Source organism: Amaranthus tricolor, chromosome 13 (genome assembly GCF_026212465.1).
Source record: "Amaranthus tricolor cultivar Red isolate AtriRed21 chromosome 13, ASM2621246v1, whole genome shotgun sequence".
Classification (NCBI taxonomy): domain Eukaryota; kingdom Viridiplantae; phylum Streptophyta; class Magnoliopsida; order Caryophyllales; family Amaranthaceae; genus Amaranthus; species Amaranthus tricolor.
In genome coordinates, this window is record NC_080059.1 from 21,488,371 (window position 1) to 21,511,004 (window position 22,634).

General features: G+C 33.0%; 1 protein-coding gene across 1 annotated transcript; it reads right to left on the reverse strand.

Annotated features, from left to right (window-relative positions):
- Positions 1 to 118: 118 nt before the first annotated feature.
- Positions 119 to 3,571, reverse strand: LOC130798930 (uncharacterized). The gene is made up of 7 exons (XM_057662027.1): positions 3,241 to 3,571; positions 2,662 to 2,772; positions 902 to 937; positions 592 to 658; positions 358 to 485; positions 243 to 295; positions 119 to 175 (listed from the first exon to the last, which is right to left on the reverse strand). The coding sequence occupies exons 1-7, from the start codon at positions 3,569 to 3,571 to the stop codon at positions 119 to 121; spliced, it is 783 nt and encodes a 260-aa protein (XP_057518010.1).
- Between the last annotated feature and the right edge of the window lie 19,063 nt (positions 3,572 to 22,634).

The following is a 22,634-nucleotide window of genomic DNA, read 5'->3' on the forward strand; positions in this document are numbered from 1 at the left end:
CTTGCTCATAAATTGAAATAGCATATTGAGAGAAGTATTTAACTGTATAATTCCAATTTTCCCTTTGTGAGCAAGGCAGGGAAATATAAAGTCTTTAATTACTAGTTAACACATTGTTCTACTCAAGTCCTATGATATGACCCATCAAATAAAGGTTTCTACAAAACAATTTAGTCTACAATATCAACCAATATCAACGACAATCAAAAACTGAAGCAATCAAAACAATTTAAACAATTTACAATATCCACCAGAAGTCCAGAAGCAATCCATTCATCTTCAAATTTAAACAAAACTGATAAAAAAACCCTAAAAAATCAAAAAATCAACCAATATACTTACATTATGAGATTCTACACTTGATTCCGTGGTGAAGTGTTGAAGGAGGAGCGTCAAAGCCTCGAAGAAGCACAGAAGCACAACTGGTACTGGTATCGAACTGGAAGGAATCGAGGGAGAAATTGAGGGAGAAATCGAGGGTAATTCTACAGTTAATCGAGGGAGAAATCGAGGGAGAAGGAGAAGGAAGGAATCAAGGGAGAAGGAGAAGGAATCGAGGGAGAATGAGAAAGAACGAGGGAGAAGGAGAACTGAAGGTGAAGGGATGGAGGGACGGAGCCACGGAGGAATAGATGCAGAAAGCCAGAAATCAACTTTCCTAAATCAGATTCAGAACATTATGATTCATAATGTTATAATAGATTAATAGTAACATTTAAAATTAAAAATAAAATGGAATTAATTACGGTTTCCCGGTCCGGTTTGGTTTGAAAATTTTTAAACCGGGACCGGACCGTAAACCGTTTAAAAAAAAAAACCGGACCAGACCATTTAGACCGTAGACCAGACCAAATATTTAAATTACGGTTTGGTCCGGTTTGGTTTACGGTTTAGACCAAACCGTGTTCAGCCCTAACCACAATAGTAATCACAGTTCCTAAAGAACACAAGTTATAAATGATGTAAATGCTAACTCAAGACTTCCTAAATGATTAAGGAAGGAGAAGGACAAAAGAAAAGAAAGAAGAAGTAATTTGGGCAGAATGTATATTTGAATGAAAATAGGACAACCAAAGCACAAGAACAAACTCAATGCAATAGTATTTAGGCTAGAGACAAGACAAACTCAATCTCCCCTAGTTTAATACTCAAGAACACACTCAAAGTATTAAAGAACTCTTGTTAACCTTGGACAAACACAAAGATAGGCAAGAAGAAAACACAAAGGTTGATTCATAAAACAAGTCTGAACTTTCATTCATGAATAGCTCTCTTTAAATAGAGTTACAACAGCAAAAGGAAGCTAAAAAGCAAGAGAAATTAAGGTGGGACGTCCAAGCATGGGGAACAAGCATTGGAACTCACAAAACAACATTAAATAGCCTCCAAAGCATGCATTAGGCTGATTTAAGTTGTTCCCTAAGCATGCAGTAGCTAATTAATCAGATTTAAGTGGTAAAAAGACTTTAAAAAACATAACTAAACTTGGACCTATCAAAGTGACGTCCAACCAATATATATGTAGCTTCACTTAATCTTCAACCCAAGTTAGACATGTAACAAATTCAGATTTAAAAGGATTAAAACCAAGTACTTCAAGAACTAAAGCAATCGGCTCATGAGATAACGTATTTGATCTTGGATCATTCTCTCCTTCTTTTGAAGAGTTTGTCCTCAAACTTGAATCATCCAAGTACGGTGACAAATCGCCCACATTAAAAGTAGCACTAACACCCATCAACTCATCAGGAAGTTCAATCTTGTATGCATTATCATTTACCCTCTCAAGTACTTTAAACGGACCATCAGAACGAGGCATGAGCTTGTTTTTGCGAAGCTTCGGAAATCTCTCTTTTCTCAAATGAAGCCAAACCAAATCCCCAGGGTTAAATATGGGTTGTTTCCTTTTTTTGTTTGCTCTCTCTTGGTATTTTTTATTCATCTCCTCAATTCTTTTCTTTACTTGCTCACAGGTTTTTTGAAAGGTTTCCACCCTCTTTTTTGCATCTTTTTCTACCATATTAGTTTTCAGCAAGGGAATCAAATCAACAGGCACAAATGGATTCACTCCATACACTACTTCAAAAGGAGAACGAGAAGTAGTTAAAGAATGAGCCCTATTGTAAGCAAACTCCGCATGGGCTAGTTTCATGTCCCAATCTTTCTGCGTTTTGCTCACAAGACCACGTAACAAAGCACCCAAAGTTCTATTTGTCACCTCTGTTTGCCCATCAGTTTGGGGATGATGAGAGGTGCTAAATAGTAACTTGGTACCAACCAACTTCCATAGGGTCCTCCAAAAGTGACTTAAAAACTTGGAGTCCCTATCCGAAACTATACTTCGAGGAATGCCATGTAGTTTGACAATTTCCTTGAAGTACAATTCAGCCACTTTTACTGCATCATCTGTTTTATTACAAGCTACAAAATGAGCCATTTTGGAAAATCTATCTACCACCACCATAATGCTATCTCTACCCCTTTGAGTCCGCGGTAGCCCAACAATGAAATCCATGCTAACACTTTCCCAAGGAGAATCTGGAACAGGTAATGGAGTATAAAGCCCCTTTGTGAAATGCCCTTTTGACTTTTGACATGTAGCACATCTCTCCACAACTAAAGTAACATCCCTGATCATCCTTGGCCAATAGAAATGCTCACCAAGAATATCAAGAGTCTTTTGAATGCCAAAATGACCAGCCAATCCACCACTATGAACTTCTCTTACCAACAATTCACGAATGCCACCTTTAGGAACACACAACTTGTTACCTTTAAAAAGATAACCATCTTGATCAACGTAATCTTTCGATGGCTTTGGAAATTCATTAGCAAAATCAGGATCATCTTTGTAATACTCCTTGAGTTGTTCAAAACCCAAAACCTTAGCATCCACCATAGAAAGCAAGTATGCTCTTCGAGATAAAGCATCAGCTACAATATTACTTTTTCCATCTTTATATTTGGAGCTAAAGGTAAATGATTGAAGAAATTCTACCCACTTTGCATGTCTTTTATTAAGTTTTTGTTGCCCATTTATGAATTTTAAAGCTTCATGATCAGAATGAAGAACAAAGGGTTTTGGTCTAAGGTAATGAGACCAATGATCAAGAGCTCTAACGATGGCATAAAATTCACGATCATAAGTAGAGTAATTCAATTTAGCCTCACTTAACTTCTCACTAAAGAAACTTACTGGCTTCTTTTCTTGAATAAGGACAGCCCCTATTCCAACCCCACTTGCATCACACTCTACTTCAAACACGTTGTTAAAATCAGGGAGAACAAGTATAGGTGCATTGCAAAGCATGTATTTGACTTTATCAAAAGCCCTTTGAGCATTTTCAATCCATTCAAATTCACCCTTTTTTGTTAACTCGGTAATGGGAGCCATAATAGAAGAGAAATTTCTAATGAACCGCCTATAGAAAGAAGCAAGCCCATGAAAACTCCTTACCTCATGCACATTGGTTGGAGCCAACCAAGACTTAACTGCCTTAACCTTTTCTGGATCTACTTGCACTCCTTCTCTAGTCACAATGTATCCCAAAAATGACACACTAGGGGTCATAAAAAAACACTTCTCAAGCTTTCCATACAACTTTACTTCCCTCAATTTTTCAAACAACCTCTTCAAATGCACCATATGGTCTTCATTGTTTTTACTATACACTAAAATATCATCCAAGTAAACAACAACAAAATTATTAAGAAAAGGACGGAGAACCTCATTCATTAACCTCATGAAAGAACTTGGAGCATTGCAAAGCCCAAATGGCATCACTAACCACTCATATAATCCTTGTTTTGTTTTAAAAGCAGTTTTCCATTCATCCCCTTCCCTTATTCTCATTTGATGATAACCACTCCTTAAATCTATTTTTGAAAAGACTAAGGCTCCACTTAATTCATCAAGCATATCTTGCAACCTAGGCATAGGAAAACGGTATTTGATGGTTATGTTATTTATGGATCTACTATCTACACACATTCTCCAAGTGCCATCTTTCTTAGGCACTAAAAGGGCAGGGACAGCACAAGGACTAAGACTTTCTCTCACGTAGCCCCTTTCAATCAACTCACTCACTTGCCTCTCAAGCTCTTTACTTTCCTCGGGGTTACATCTATAAGCAGCTTTATTTGGCAAAGGTGCTCCAGGAATCAAGTCAATGGCGTGCTCAATGCCTCTTATTGGTGGGAGGCCCTTGGGCAAGTCATTTGGAAATACATCTTTGTACTCTTCTAATAACTCATTTAAGGAAGATGAGTTATCACAAGAAGTACTAATCTGATCTTTGGTCCTTAGAACCAAAGCATAACCACCACCATATTCATCCACTATTTTTTCAAACTCATTACATGTTACAAGATAGTTGCTTTTGTCTTTTTCTTTCTTAGCAACTTTAGGGGGTAAGGGAATTAATTTGACTTTTCTACCATCTTTTTTTGTTACAATATACTCATTACTTTTTCCTCTATGCTCCGAATTGTGATCAAATTGCCATGGTCTTCCAAGCAGCAAGTGACAAGCATCCATGGGAATTACATCGCACCATCTTTCATCTTCAAAGCCTCCAATAGAATAAGAAACCAAAGCTTGCTTCCTCACCCTTATTCCAGTGCTATCATTCAACCAATTCAACTTGTAAGGTTCTTCATGATCTCTAGTAGCTAACTTCAGCTTACTCACAACTTCAGATGATACTACATCAGTTTGTGCACCACTATCAACTATAACATTGCAAGTATTCTCTCCAATTTTGCATCTAGTATGAAACAAATTGTGGCGTTGCTTCAAATCAGCTTGTGGCTCACTAAATAGCACTTTTCGAACCACCATCATATTGTACTCATCTTCTGGTTGTATTTCCTCCTCATAATCATCCTCCAAATCTTCCACTTCATTTGCCACAAAATTATACATTTTTTCCTCTTCATCCATAATAGCACACTGAGTAGATGTTAAAACAGCCTTGCTAGGACATTCACTAGCAATATGTCCTCTTCCATGACATTTAAAACATTTCCTCCTTGTTGCAAGTTCACTAGGCGACACAACAGCCTTTTCTTTTGATTTTTCGCTTATAAAACTAGATGGGAAAGCCTTACTTTGAAAAGTACTCCCTTTTGAGTTGGAAGGAGTAAACTTCGAAGTACCTTTGTAAGGAAACTTAGGCTTTTCCTTCTCTTTCTCTTCCTTGGATTGTGCTTCATATTTCAAAGCCAATTTGCAAACATCACTAAAAGAAGCATAATGAGTAACTTCCACTTTTCTACAAATATTTTTGGACAGCCCTTTAATGAAACGAGCAATTTTAAAGGCTTCCTTCTCTTGCAAATCACAAATCAAACATAGTTTTTCAAACTCTCTAATGTATTCTTCCACACTCATCTCATTTTCTTGTGAAAGATGTGTAAGTTTCAAGTATTGCTCCTGCTCATACTCCTTACTCACCCATTTATCCCTCATCTTTTTTTTAAATTTTTCCCAAGAGTCCATTTTATTTTTTCCTTCTCTTCTTCTATTTGCTTTAACATTTTCGTACCATAAGGCAGCAAGTTTAGTGAGTTTAAGAACAGCAAGCTTAAACTTCTTTTTATCATCATACTCCTTATATTCAAACACGGTTTCAATTTGCCTTAGCCAATCAAGAAATGATTCGCTATCATGACCTCCATCAAATTCTGGAAGATCAATTCTAAGCCCCTTATCTTCATCAAAAGATTTATAATTATTTCCACTACTAGAATCCTCATTTTCAATCTCACCAATTTTTCTTGTAGCTTTTAAAAGTATATCAGCCATAGCATCCATTCTTGTATCTTGCTTTTGTTTTTCAATCTCACGCTCTTCATTTTTTTTCTCCATTCTTTCTAACCTCAAATTGATTGATCTCAATAGCTCAGCGAGGTTTTCTTCAGCCATAGTTTTTTTTTTTTTTTTGTGTTTATTTTGAATGAATTAACACTTTGAAACACTCTTTAAAATACCAAAGCTCTGATACCAAATGATGTAAATGCTAACTCAAGATTTCCTAAATGATTAAGGAAGGAGAAGGACAAAAGAAAAGAAAGAAGAAGTAATTTGGGCAGAATGTATATTTGAATGAAAATAGGACAACCAAAGCACAAGAACAAACTCAATGCAATAGTATTTAGGCTAGAGACAAGACAAACTCAATCTCCCCTAGTTTAATACTCAAGAACACACTCAAAGTATTAAAGAACTCTTGTTAACCTTGGACAAACACAAAGATAGGCAAGAAGAAAACACAAAGGTTGATTCATAAAACAAGTCTGAACTTTCATTCATGAATAGCTCTCTTTAAATAGAGTTACAACAGCAAAAGGAAGCTAAAAAGCAAGAGAAATTAAGGTGGGACGTCCAAGCATGGGGAACAAGCATTGGAACTCACAAAACAACATTAAATAGCCTCCAAAGCATGCATTAGGCTGATTTAAGTTGTTCCCTAAGCATGCAGTAGCTAATTAATCAGATTTAAGTGGTAAAAAGACTTTAAAAAACATAACTAAACTTGGACCTATCAAAGTGACGTCCAACCAATATATATGTAGCTTCACTTAATCTTCAACCCAAGTTAGACATGTAACAAATTCAGATTTAAAAGGATTAAAACCAAGTACTTCAAGAACTAAAGCAATCGGCTCATGAGATAACGTATTTGATCTTGGATCAATAAATGCCACTCACACTAAGCATTAGGAATTTCTTTAATTTAATTCTAATACAAGAATAAAAGAAGAAGACAAAGATTTTTGAAACAAAATTTTTGGTTTTAATTTCTTTATTCACTTCCCTTACATATAAAAACTTAGGTATCTATTTATAGAAAACTAGTTTGAAAACCGTGCCAAGCACGGATAAATTGTTAAAAAAACTACTCCCTCCGAACCAATTTAATTGTTCCATTTCCTTATGTGGCAAAGTTTTTTTATTGTCTCATTTCTATTTTTGTCAATCTTTTTTTATCTAAATATCCTTAGTTCACACAAGTAATTACGAATATACCCTCATATACCTTACTTACCCAACTACCCTTCACTATCTACCCTTCACTATTTACCCTTTACTACTTATCTTTTTCAATGGACCCCACACTATTCTTAATAACCGTGTCCAAGCAAATGAGACATCTAAATTGGTTCGGAGAGAGTATTATATAAAATTTAAGTAAATTATAATATTTATGAGAAACATGTTATTTGTTAATGGGTCAAAATGAATATGACAAAATGCAATTGACAATAATTTTGAATGATTATTTGTATTTTAAATTTATTTTTTAAAAACATCAAAATTCTATTTTGTTTATTGTTATTATAATATTACTTCCATTAAGTATGAGGGAAAAAATTTAGCTAATAATGTTAAAATTGTCCTTTATATTTTATTTAGTTATTTACTCTCAATTTCTATTAGAGATTATCTCACTTACTTTATACACTCTAAAGTTTTGATAACGTTCCCACCAAATTTTATTTGATATAAACTACAAATTCAATTTATCTTTTGACCTAATTCTCTTTATTTATCTCACTTATTGATTTGAGCCATATTGACCAACACCAAAACAACAATTATACCATCATATTAAGGGTGCAAATCAATTAAGATGAAGAGATCATAATTTTATAAGATATGGTGGTTTGGGATAGAACAACTTCATATGTTCCTTAAAGTTGTCATGATCTCCATGTTTTTCTATTAACTTTATCATAGTAATTTTTTAATACCTATGATCTCCATTCTTTTTCCATTAAATTTATTATTCTATAAAATATGAATTAATTGCGAATTAATGTTTGGTGCTTTTGCAAATTACAACTTTAATTTTTTTTTTGTGAATTATAGCCTCTAAAGTAGTCTTTTGACCGGTATTCAAGCCAAATGATCGGTTCCGTACAATTTTAACTGTTGACTAAAGTTTTTACCTTTGACTTTATTTTTTTTGGTTTTAATTTTTTTTGTGAGTTTTATTTTTTTTTTTTTTCTCATCACCTCCCTCCTCCCCTAACATTGATAAAACTCCATTAATGAAACTCCATCAAGCTTAAATTCAAAACCCATCCTCCTTCTGCTCCTCAATCCCAACCACCTTCCTCTCTCCTTCTTCTTTTCCATCCATAAAATGTTCAAGCCTACAACTTCGCAACTTCCAGGTTTTTAGATCTTTTGATCAACTGGGTTATAATTTTGGGGTTAGTTTGTTTCTTGATGTAAATGGACGCCTGTAGGGGGTTAGTTTGAATCTCGGTAATTTCAAAGACAGTGATGCCTTATCTGATTTTGATAATAATTGGAACAACACTGATCCATTTCCTGAGTGTCCATTCAATCACCTTCCTCTCTCCTCTTTCCTTCTTCTTCCATTAATCTTTTAATTTCTTTTATAAAGTTTATTCTTACTCTTTTCAATTATAAAAGGTATTTGTTAAAATAATCTAGAAAAATCTAGGATTTTAATTAAATATAAAAATATCTAAACTAAGAATTAAAAAATAAAAATATCTAAGATAATGTAATGGAAGATCCTAGAAAAGTAATTAAAAAAATAAAAATATCTAAGATATTTTAGTAAACTTGCACTATAAATACCCATTGATGTAATCAATTTTTTGTGCAATGAAGAACAATATTCATTCTTCATATTCACTCATCTTCCTCTCCAAATAAATCCATTCACTATTTTACCATCTAAATTTTTCCTACATTTGGTATCAAGAGTTAATTAAAACCAAGACCTCCAAACAACCTAAACACATTAACCAACATACTCCACAATAAAATAAACCTCTAACCACAAAATAAAAAATGACCTCAACCACTAATTACCCCCAAGTTAATTGGGTTCCCACATTTAAGGGAGAAAAATATGAACAATGGGCTATGCAAATGAGGTCAATATTTATCTCCCAAGATTTATGGGAATTAGTACAAGAAGGTTACGAGCAACCACCCAAAGATGACACTAAAGAGTCATCTTGGGATGAAACAAAAATAAAACAATATAAACAAAATAGGATAAGGGATAACTATGCCCTATCTCTATTATATCGTGGAGTCGACGAGGCAATACTTACAACGATCATGTCTGCAAAAACAGCTACGGAGGCTTGGAGGATCCTGGAGACAAAATACAGAGGTTCCGAAGAGGTAATTCTTTTTAAACTCCAATCACTATGGAGAGAATTTGATAATCTATTAATGGCAGAAAATGAAACAATACATTCATTTTTTGACCGAGTCACTAATATAGTTTATCAAATAAGATCAAATGGTGGTAAAATAGAAGATGAAAATGTGATTCGAAAAATATTAAGGAGTCTTTCACAAAAATATAACATTGTTGCCACAACAATAGAAGAAGTTAACAAGAAAAATTTATCTCAATTAAGTATGTCCGAATTAATGGGATCACTACTTGCACATGAAGATAGATTTAAAAGATTTAACGAAGAACCACTAGAACAAGCATTTCAAGCTAAATTAAATTTTTCTAATGGTGAAAATAAAAATAGTCATTGTAAAAATTATGAAAAAGGACAAACATCAACTAATTGTAGCAAGGGGAGAGGAAATTTTAAAAATCAAAGGAGTCAATTAAATAATCAAACTGACCTTTATTGTAAATTATGTAAGAAAACTAACCACAATACTAATGATTGTCGGTACAAATGTAAAAGGTGTAAAAAACACTCTCACCTCAAAAAAGATTGTTGGTATCGACAAAAAGAAGCAAACTATTCCGAAAATAATAATTCCGGAGAGCAAATATTTTACACTGGATTAAATGCACAAGAAAAAGTAAGTGACATATGGTATATTGATAGTGGTTGTTCAAACCACATGACCGGCAATAAAAATTATTTTGTCACTCTTGACGAAAATGTTAAAACACACATCACACTTGGCGACGGTAAAAAAGAAGATGTCGCCGAAAAAGGAACAATTGCCGTTAAAACAAAAAATGGATCATCAAAATTAATTCATGAAGTTTTATATGTTCCCGGACTTGCACAAAATTTATTAAGCGTAGGCCAATTAATTAAAAAAGGATATATGGTTAAATTTGAGAATAACAAATGTCAAATCTATGATAAAAATAAGGGTCAGATAATAACAACTGTTGAAATGGCTCCTAACAAAATATTCCCATTAAAATTGCCATTTGAAGAAAAATTGGCTTTAAGCTCAATAAATGATGAATCCACCTTATGGCAATTGAGATTTGGGCATCTAAATTTTAACAGTCTAAAACTATTAAAACAAAAAGAAATGGTAATTGGACTACCATCAATAAAAAATGAAAGAAAAATTTGTGAAGGCTGTATATATGGCAAGATGCACAGATTGCCATTTTCTACCACACCTTGGAGGGCCAAGGCTCCTCTAGAGCTTGTTCATGCAGATATCTGGGGTCCTACCAAGAATCCGTCTCTTGACGGAAAAAGATATTTTCTTCTGTTCGTAGATGACTACTCCCGCATGATGTGGGTATATTTCCTGGAGAAAAAATCAGAAGCTTTTTCCCACTTCATGGAATTCAAAGCCCTCACAGAAAATCAAAGTGGGCATTCTCTTAAAATTCTTAGAACGCATTGTGGCGGAGAATTTACAAGCAACGAATTCAACAACTTCTGTAAGAAGCATGGGATTAAAAAAGAACTTACAGCAAGGCATACACCACAACAAAATGGTGTCGCGGAAAGGAAAAACCGCACTATAGCAGAGATGGCCCGCAGCATGATGCAGGGTAAACATCTACCCAAAGGATACTGGGCCGAAGCTGTTCACACGGCAGTATATATCCTCAATAGATCTCCCACAAAAGCAGTTAGGGATTTAACGCCATATGAAGCCTGGCACAAGAGAAAGCCAAGAGTAGAACACCTCAAAGTGTTCGGATGCGTAGCTTATGCCCACATCCCAAAGGAGAATCGGGAAAAGCTCGACGAGAAGGGAGAAAAATGCATATTCATTGGATACAGTCACGAAACAAAAGGATATCGCCTTTACAAGCCTGAATCTAAACAATTAATCATCTCTAGAGACGTAATTTTCGACGAAGCAGCCGAATGGACGTGGAAAGAAAAAGAAACTGAAGCTCGCGAAGGAGATACTCTTCTAAGAGATCCAAGTGAAGAAGACGGAGCAGACCAACCAACAAACCCATCATCTCCGAGTCCAAGTACACCTGAAAGTATAAGATCATTCCCAAGCTCAAGAAGCCAAACATCACGTTCAACTCCTCAACCTCAAGAAGCCCGAAGATCAACACGAGATCGGCAACCGCCATCATGGTTACAAGATTACCATTGTGACCAAGCAATGATGGCTCTCTTCTCTAGTGAGCCACAAACATTTCAAGAAGCAGCACAAGAAGAAACCTGGATTGAGGCTATGAACGAAGAATTTAAAAAGGCTATGATGAAGGAGTACGAGATGACAGACCTTGGTACAATGAAATACTTCCTTGGCATACAAATCAAACAAAGCCCAGGAAGAATATTTCTATCACAAGAGAAATATGCAGAAGACCTTCTCAAGAAATTCAACATGGGTGAATGTAAACCGCTGGCTACACCAATGGCAATCAACGAGAAGTTATCAAAGTACGATGGCAAACCAAAAGTCGACGGAGCAATGTATCGAAGCTTGGTCGGCTCTCTTATTTATCTCACACATACAAGACCAGATATAGTCAACACTGTCAGCATCGTATCCAGGTTCATGAGTGAACCGAGCAAGGATCATCTAACAGCAGCAAAGAGGATTCTCAGATACATTAAGGGAACAAAAAGCTATGGGATCATGTACGAAACTGAAAAAGATTTCAAGCTCACAGAATACACCGATAGCAACTGGGCTGGAAGCGTGGATGATAGAAAAAGTACAAGCGGGTACGTATTTCAGCTTGGAAACAAGGTGGTCTCATGGTCATCAAAAAAACAGGCGACAGTAGCTTTATCATCAGCAGAAGCAGAGTACATTGCAGCAACAAGTACAGCACGTGAAGCAGTCTGGATGAGAAGGATATTAATCGATCTACAACATAAGCAAGAGACACCAACAACAATGTTCTGCGACAACATGTCAACAATAGCAATGACGAAGAATCCAGTGTTTCATAGTAGATCAAAACACATCGAGATACGACATCACTACATTCGTGAGTTAGTAGACAAGAAAGAGATCGAACTACAATTCTGCAAGACGGGGGAGCAGCTCGTAGACATTTTCACAAAACCCATATTAACTGATAAATTTATCGAGTTCAGAAGACAACTTAGAATTCAAGATTTTTCAGATTAGGGGAGTGTTAAAATAATCTAGAAAAATCTAGGATTTTAATTAAATATAAAAATATCTAAACTAAAGAATTAAAAAATAAAAATATCTAAGATAATATAATGGAAGATCCTAGAAAAGTAATTAAAAAAATAAAAATATCTAAGATATTTTAGTAAACTTGCACTATAAATACCCATTGATGTAATCAATTTTTTGTGCAATGAAGAATAATATTCATTCTACATATTCACCCATCTTCCTCTCCAAATAAATCCATTCACTATTTTACCATCTAAATTTTTCCTACAGTATTATATTGCTATGGGGTGTCCATTAATTTGAGCATTTTGGGTTTCTTAATAATCTGCAACAAAACCCAAAAACGTTAGCAGCAAAAGATTCAATTTTTTATTTTGGGTTAGAAATCAACAAATAGTCTGCAACAAAACTCAAAAATGAAAAATCTTTCGTTTGAAATTAGCAAATACCCAAGAGATTTCTTATAAATATTTATGGGTGATGACCCAAAATTTGGAGCAGAAGAGGAACATGATGATAAGGGTTTAAATCTAGGACTTGGATGTCATTAGGAGGTAAATTTGGGGTTGATAAGTCTAAAAATAAAAGATCGCTGATTGTCATCTTCAATAGCTAGGACCATGACCTTATTTAGGGAGGAAGATAGTAATTTATTGAGAAGGAAAGGAAAGAGATGCAGACATTGAGAATGAAAAGAGATGCAGATATTGAGAAGGACAGGAAAGAGATGCAGACATTGAGAACGAAAGAAGGAATTAAATGGCGTCATTCTGAAAAGCAGAGAAATTTCTAGTCTTGGATTTATGCTTCATGGAGTTTCATAAATGGAGTTCTATCAATGTTAGGGCAACAAGGAAGTTATGAGAAAAAAAAAAAATTAAACTCACAAAAAAAAAATTAAAACAAAAAAAAAATGAAATTCAATAGTAAAAAGTGTGGTCAACGGTTAAAATTGTACGAAACATGTCACTTGGCTTGAATACTGGTCAAAAGGCTACTTTCGAGGCTGTAATTCGAAAAAAAAAAAACATCAAGACTATAATTTGCAAAAGCAGCAAACATTGAGGCTATAATTCACAATTAATTCATAAAATATATATCCAAGATTTTAGACTCTAATTTTGTTAATCCCATAAACATTAATTATGGAAATAACTTTAAGAAATAAAGAGACTAGCTTATCTAAACTAAAAAGGATTGATTTGTAAATTACTTATATGTTCCATTTGATTTTGCATCAAAGAAAAATAGAGAATAATTTTTTAAGAAAATGGTAATAAATAAGGGAGTTAAACTTCCCACTACTTTGCAACTTCTCACTACTTGCACATACGTTAGATCTAATCCTAAGTAACTTGTAGAGAAAAAGTCAGTGAAGGTAACCAACCCTATGTCTTGCGCAACTTCCTTAACTTCCCACCATGATCTCCACTTGTATTTAAACTTGATCTAGTAGTTTATTAATGAGTGTAATTAACAATATAAACAACCAAATTCTAACCTCCTACTAAGCCCACCACTTATACTTGCTAATAACTTCTTTAACTCAACTTCCTAATCTCCATGAACATGTCTTTGGTAACTTCCTTTCATGTTTGTAACTTGAAAATCAATATTGTAACTTCCGTGCATTCTTTGTAGCTTCCCTTTAAGGGTTGTTGTAGCTCGTTTTGATTGTTGCTTGCTATTTACATTCTTACAAATCTTTAAACTAAACTAACTAATTAAGATTAAATAAGTGCAACTGCAAACTATTTCAAGCTTTAAACAAAAACTAATCTAACTGAAAACCAACCTATAAGATGAAAATAGAAATAATAATCACAATTAGCTAGGTGAATTTCTTTAATCTTACGATCTTTATTTTGTGGATTTCAAAAAGCCCAAAAACAAGCTTAAACATTAAAAGAAATCAAACCTAAATATTGAATAAGTTAACCTTTGGTTTTTTCATGGATGGTTTGGTTGATTTTACAACACATTCAAGAGAAAAAATATTCTTATTTCTTCATTTAATATGAAAAATAAGAAAGCAAGTTTTGATATATAGACCTCATCTCATTGTATAGAAGGCTACTGATTCTATGATATGCATTTTGGCATTACAAGTACTTTTAAAGTTATAATTATTGAATTTAGCTTGAGCCATATTTCTTGTTTATCATTGTTTGATTATGGTTAGTTTGAACACTATTGATCTTAGGAAAAATTTCAAACTCGTAATACTAAGGGTTAGGAAAAATTTCAAACTCGTAATATTAAGGGTGTTCAAAACAAATTCAACATTAATCTAGCCTTATAATTGAGTCTGAATTTGGCTCGAATTTAAAATGAATTTACAATTATGTAAAAATCAATGTAAAAAAAAGATCTAATTTTGAATTGACCCAAAATACCTGACTCGAAATCAATTCAATAATCCGTGTGAATAAATCTAGGTAGTGTGTAAAATTCATCCCATAAGCCACTCTATGGTTCTAATCGGTGCTTGAACTTAATCCATTGCAAAAACAATCGAGATATTGAGAAAGTTTTACAAAAGATGATTTATATAACCTAAACATCATTTTACAAACTGGTCAAAGTCAACACATTCCTTGGTCAATAATAACTCCTAGTCAAAAACCAAGGTCAATATCAAAGGGAAACTTGACTTGCTACATCGAATGAAGATCAAATGATAAACAAATATTTGTACGGACTAAATCGTACCATCCTGAACTAACTCTTTTAGTCCATCTAATGAAACAAACAAGGAGGAGGAATCTTTGCTCAAAAGGGATGTATTTTAGTATTTTTTTAGTCAATTGTACATTGAAGTTGAAGCTTGCAAGGAGAAAGTATCTACTTAATTCATCTACTTAAAAACATGCATGTACTTTTCAAATAGTATGTAGTTTGATTAAGTAGTGTTTTATTTTATGCTTTTCTCTTTCCTATGAATAAAGGAGGAATCTTTAATCAAAGAGGATGTGTTTTATAATTTTTTAAGTCAATTATGCATGTTTTGTCTTATATTTTCTTGAGTGATAATCTAAGTGTTTCCAAGTTCTTGTTGAAGAGTTCTGAGACTTAAGTGAGTATTCCTTCTCTTGCAACATTGTAATCTAATTTAATCGAAAATTCCCTTACTAAGTTTACATCAAATAGATGAAGGGAAAGTTTTTTGCCTTCATATCCTAACTTGTTTAATTGAGTATTCCTTACAAGTTCTTTAATTCTTATCAACAAGTGTCAATAATGGTGTTGTTTTATTTTTATTTTTTTTTTGTTGCATACTTTTATGTACCTCAATTGAATAATTCATAAAAAGAGACATTTATTAAAGAAACAAAAGAAGTATGTACATGGAGAGAGCTTATCGTTGGAGTATATGCTTCATTTTCTTATTGTTCTTGGTCTTGAGGACAATATAATGTTATGGCTATGATCAAAAGTCATAATGAACATGTGGCTTACATTTCAAGTCTTGAAGAGTCCTTAAAGAAGCAAAAAAGAAGAGACAACAAAAAATTAATAACTCATGAAGGAAACAGAAGAACTTAATCCATTGTTATCTTGAAATCGAGAATGATGTTAGTGGGGATGAAAAGTTTGATTACATGGCTAATTTATTTGGAAAATAATATCTTTTTGATGGATTTCTTGATATTGATACTTGTACGGAGAAAGATGATCAAGAAAATAACTCTTCCATTGATAACATTTTATCAGCTTGTGTGAATGACGAAGAGGCGCAAATTGATTATTTTTGCCTCCAATTTTCAATGATGAAGTAGAATATGATTGTGACATTGAAGAAGAGGAGATTAATTCATGGTGTGAAGATATCACATCCTTTGAAGTATCATGTCTTTATTTTATCTATCTTGAATCTCATATTGATAGATCTTATAATAAGCATGTGGAGCATCTTGGTTCTCATGCTTTTGCCATGAATTTGAACTTGATGATACATCATTATTATACAGATCCTTGTGGAGATTATCAAAGTGAAGCTAAAAAGAGATTTAATTTTCTTATTAACTTTGGAAAGATATGTGAAGATCCTCTTTCAAACTCTCATTTTGAAGGATTCCATACACTTTTTCAAAAGGCAAAACATGTTCTTTGGTTCTTCATTAAATTTCTTGGAAAATCCATGGTTCTTCTTTCCAATCCTTTAATAAAAAAATCAAACCGGGTGTTTGTTGATTATTAAAACTAAACTTACTTTTCTTTGTTCTTGAAAGAGAAATATTTGTTTTGACATAGGAGGTAACACTAGTGCATTTTTTCTTTATTTTGTCTAGTCAAATTTAGGACAATTTCTTTTCAAGAAGGAGAGTATGATGCATATTGTATAAAACATTATTTTACGAAATGGTCAAAGTCAAATCTCAAGATGGTAACGTCTAACACTTTAATTTAGTTAACAGTTAAAGTCAATATGTCCTAGTCAAAAGTCACGGACAATGTAAAAGGGAAACCTCACCTGCAACATCTAATAAATAATAATTGATGCACAAATATTTGCATGGATTTGACTAGTATATTGAAGTCAAGTGTACATTGAAGTCCCCTTGGAGCTTACTAGTCGACGACATCTTTGAGTCAAGATTCCACTTGTTTACTTTATGAGATGAACTAAAAAAGAGTTAGTTTAGGGTGACACAATTTGGTCCATGCAAATACTTGTTCATCAATTGATCTTCATTAGATGTAGTCATGAATCAAGTTTCCCTTTGACATTGACCTTGATGTTTGACCATGAAACGTTGACTTTAACTATTTATCAAGTCAATGTGTTGGCTTTGCCATCTTGAACTTTCCTTTGACCATTTTGTAAAATGATGTTTTGAGTAATATACATCCAAAGATAAGCTGCCAACCAAGTTTGTATCTTCATTAGTGGAGATTTGGTTAGAACGCCTACATTTGCTTTATAGAATCTTTAATTAAACCATCTATCAAATATACTTGTTTCATAAATCACCTTTTTTCTTCGTAAAATAGCTACTTTGCTTTAAAAAATATCAATTTTCATATAGGAAATCAAATTGATTATATAAAACAGCTAATTTGCTTGTTAAAGTACATACAAACTTCATAAAACACTTACTTTGGTTCATAGAGTACCAAATTTTTAATAGCTATCAAACATACTTTGTTTCATTAAACAACTACTTAGCTTCTACTTTGCTTTAAATAGTATCAAATTTCATATATGCAATTAAACATTAGTAGATTATATAAAATATCCACTTTGCTTCATTAAACACCTACTTTGTTGCATAAAACACCTACTTTGATTGGTTACACGAACTAGGATCCAATACCTTTTGTTAAACCTAAGTACGGTTTCAATATCCATAGTAAGGCTTTTAGTTTTTTCAAGACTTTTCAATTTATGGAGATTTTTTTAAAGTTATATTGTTAGTTTATGTAAAAGCCAGTTTATTGTGGTAATTAATTCAGTATGATGTGACTAGATTAGAAATGATTTTTCTTTTTTTACCTCTCAAAAGTCTACCCTTTACTTAAACACCACTTATAAATTAAAAGTACAAAAGTAAACAAACCTAGTGTAGGTTGAAGTTATGAAGACAACAGCATTTACCGGATTTCGCCAATTTTTTATCTCTTAAATTTAGTCAATTGGTTTGCGATACATGAAGCCTTGTTTTGAATAGTTGGATTGTTATTTAAAGATTCGGTTTGTTTGTGGTCATTATTAGTCAAAATTGAAATTATTTTTTCCCAGTATCACAGGTTAGTGGGTGCTTTATATTGGATATGCCCATATTATTAAGAGTCAATTGAAATCAAAAAATTTTTTGGTAAGATTTTATACATTTGAATCTTAAATTTCATTTGGGTGGAATCTACTATTCTCTATTCTTAAGTTACACTTGATTAGTAAAAACTATTCATCAATCAATCTTGTTTACTATTTTTTTATATTTGTAAAGAAAAACATAGTCAAGTAATATCTTATTCTATTCATTTTAATGCATATTTTCATCATATCAATTTTTTATAATTTTTTACAACACACATCTAAAGAAATTTTAATGTTAAATTGTACAAATGATAACGTAAAAATTGAATGTGTACCTATTAAAAAGAATGAAAGATAGAAGTATTAAGTAACATCGAGTGAAATATTGTTTTTGTGAACTTCAACTACAATGCTGTAAAAACTCAAGCTCGATTATGATTTGAACTTAGGCGCTCAACATTAGAATCCCTCTCCAATGTAAGCTTCATTACATAGATATTAATGCTTGAAAATAGCTATTCACCAAAGGTGTGATGAATATGTTCTATTTTAAAAAAATGATGGGTAATTTATTATTATAATTAATAAATGTTAAATAATGGAAATTTTTTTTATATATGTAGGTTGACACGATAATCTACTATTATGTTATTGACACTTCGTCGTTTAAACTTATTTTATATATTGAAGCTGATGTGTAGGAAAAAAAATTTATATACATATGTAACACCCCGTTAAATTATCGATTAAAAATTTAAATATTAATAAATAATTAGTCGATTAAATTTATTAAATAATTATTTAAGTATACCTTTGTTGCGCACGTGTTTTATCGCATAACAAGTTTATCGCGTAACGATAACAACTAAATCAAACAATAAAGTAATTAAAAAAAATTTAAAAAAATTTTTAAAAAATGAAAAATTGGAGGGGATTTGTAACTCCTCCCTAAATGCCCAAATTACTGTGACATTAAGGTTAGGTAATTAAGGGAGGATGTAAGTGTGTTTAATTAAGCTTTAAAGGGTCAAAAGACATTTGAATTTCACTAAAAAAATTAAGAAATTTTCTTCTCCATTTTAGATCTTTTTTTTTTCTTTTTTTTTTTGCCATTTTGAAGAAAAAGAGAGAAAAGTCAGAAAAAAATCTTGAGTGTTGTTCTGAGTGTTCGATTGGGCAATTTAATCCTTAATCCTTGAAATTGTAAGTCCTTGATTATTATACAAAATTTTAATTTGTTAAAAGAATGTTGTTCATGATTTATAATTCTTTAACAAAATTTAACTTGTTAGAAGAATTATATTCATTTGTTAATTTTATATAGTTTCTTATGATTTATAATTCTTTAACAAAATTTAATTTGTTAGAAGAATTATATTCAGGTGTTAATTTTATATAATTTCTTTTATGATTTATAATTCTTTAACAAAATTTAATTTGTTAGAAGAATTATATTCAAGTGTTACCTTTATATGGTTTATTATCATTTGTATTCATGTTTAGTTTTCCATGAGTTCATAACCTTTTAACAAAATTTAATTGTTAGAAGGATTCTGTTCATACATTTAAATTGATAAAGTTTTTTTTTTTTTTTTATGAAATCCTAATTCTTTAACAAAATTTTAATTTGTTAGATATATTGGAAATTTGAGGATGGTTGTGTTGGTTACAAAGATGGGGTTAAATTATTGGAATGGAATTATTATTGTTATAGTTCCTATGGCGGTTTTGGATCATTACGGTCACCATGGGGGTATGCATATATATTTTATCTTTGACGACCCGAATTGGACGAGCAACGTCTTAGGCCAGAGGTTGCCTTGGGATTAGCTCTCCCATGTATATACCTCCAAACTTTTATATTACTCTGGCGACTCGAACTGGACGGATAATGACATGAGTTGGGAATTGGAAACTCAAATATGATATCTTAACTATTAAAGTCTTTGCATGTTAGGATGAACTCATTGCTTGTATATAACTTGTATAATACATTATATGAAGTCTCTGACGTGTATTGGGGTGTGTTCTTTGGTGCTTGCTATGATGATGTGATTTGACAACTAGCATGTTGATTTGCAAGTGGGGGGCTTGTGTATGAGATTCAAATGTCAGAACCTATTACTGTGCTGACTATCATATCTGAGTTTATATCATTTCTAGTTATCGTTTGTACTTTACTATTTATTTTAGCAAGTACGCTCTATTTTGGACCTTATCTGGTTTCGATGAGGCCCTTAGGCTCTCAAATTGTAAACTTGAAGACTTCCATTGATTTATTTTTACCGTTTTCCTTTGATTACTTATTTCTTTATCACTAGAATGTCATCGATCTTTGAAACGGTTTAATTTAAATATCCGACGTGTATCCGGAATTTATATTTACATGTGAATATTTGGTTCACTTTAACCCGGACTAGTACAACATATTACTAAAACAAAAAACAGTTACATCATCATACCCCAAACTCATAAGGTGTCAATTTGTGGAATAAAATTTTCCCTTCAATATAGAATATAGGATAATCATATCATCCTATTACATATTGGAATTGGATTTTCCATTGGTATTGATTAATCCTAATAAATATTATCATAATCAATAAATTGAAATTGGTTAATGATAATCGGTTTCTAGCACGTCGTTAATACTAAGAACCAAGTTATACAAACAATATTTATGATCACCCTGATACTACTACAACTAGTGTAATGGTAAGTCGGGGGTCGAACCACAAGGACAAGGGATGCTAGACTAAAGACTTGGTGTGGGAAGGTTATATGGAAGGTTGGTTGGTGGGTGAACTTAGCTAATAACAAGAATATAAAGCAAAACTACACAATGAAAGAAAGGCGGGGAGTAGACTACGTCCACCCTAGGATGGTCTATTAGAAATAAAGATAAGCTAGGTCAAGGGAGTTCGGACGATAATCAATCAAGACACTCTAGGTAACGAAAGGAAGTTGGTAACCCTATAAGCCACGCGAACAACCTATAATCGCCCTATGTCTCTCTAGGAGTGGCAGGACAAGATTCGAATCGAATATCTATCAACAACCATCATCAACCTCAACCCTAATCCTAAACATTGAAGACAAGACCAAACCTAGGGTTTCTCTAACCTAAAACCCCTAAGGAAACTACTCTAACATACTAGAGACTAAAGCAATGAACAAAGAAAGGATTAAAGGAATTGAATAACATGAAAGCATTAAATCTAAACTAAGAAAGCATTAAATGAAAGCATTAACGAAAAGCAATAGAAAGAAGCAATAGAGGAAAGCAATAAAGACATCAAAGCATTAAAGAAATAAACTTACATAAATGTAGTGACATGAAATTAGATGAAAGCATAAATGAAGAACTACAAATCCATATTAGGGCAAAAACTAGAGAAAGCATTAAAGGGTTTGATGTTCTAAAATGAGGCACTAAGGCACTCAAACTAGGAATCCCCCTAGTTTTACAAAAATGAGGGGTATTTATAAGCTAAGGAACAAAAGGGGTAAAATGCCCTAAAAGCCCTCGGATTTCGGTTTGCGAAGAAAAGAAATCGCGCAGATTTTACATGCCATTCGCCCGAAGGAAAGGTAGATTCGACCGAATGGGGCACCATTCGGTATTTCTAGCAACTTTGAGCATAATATGTAGCCTTCCAAGTCCCATTCGCTCGAATACTGAGCCTATTCGCCCGAATAGCCCTCCATTCGGCCGAATGGAGTGTGATTCGCCATATCCAGCGTGTATCTGAAGCTTCAGAGAAGAGTTAAGGTCTTCATTCGCCCGAGTAAGCCTCCATTCGCCCGAATGGGTGGTTGAATGCTTTAATTTCCGAATCTAAATGTATCTTTGAAATGCCGGAAGGTCTTTGAGCCTTGCGAGGCTCTCAGGGGTGGCTTAGGATGCTTGGAGAAGGTTCCATATGCGTGTCTAATCCTCGATCGAAGCATCAAAGTCTCGTACGCAATGTAAAGTACCTTGAAATCTCCGAAAATACCTGAAACTACCTCAAAACATTATGGAGACAAGAACAAGGTAAAACCATGCGTAAAGTGTGTAACAAGCATTCTAAAACGCGAGATTCGACACTACAATGAGGAGGTAAATGTGCTCTAAAAACCAGCACATCAGTTAATTTTCTCAGCAGTGCCAAAATGCATTGAAATTTGTTTATTTAATCAAAATACGTAAATGCATTATTGGTATTGGTTAATGCAATCAACCTTTCAATAATATACGTAATATATCTAATTCATTTTATATATATATATATATATATATATATATATATATATGTGTGTGTGTGTGTGTGTGTGTGTGTGTGTGTGTGTGTGTGTGTGTGTGTGTGTGTGTGTGTGTGTGTGTGTGTTTGTGTGTGTGTGTGTGTGTGTGTGTGTGTATGAAAAATTACCGAAAATAGTCCTACCTTTTTGTGATTTTACTACAATAATCCCAACTATTGATTAAGCATAAATAATCTCAACTTTGTGGGGTATTTGCCCTAGAGTAAACTTAAGTAT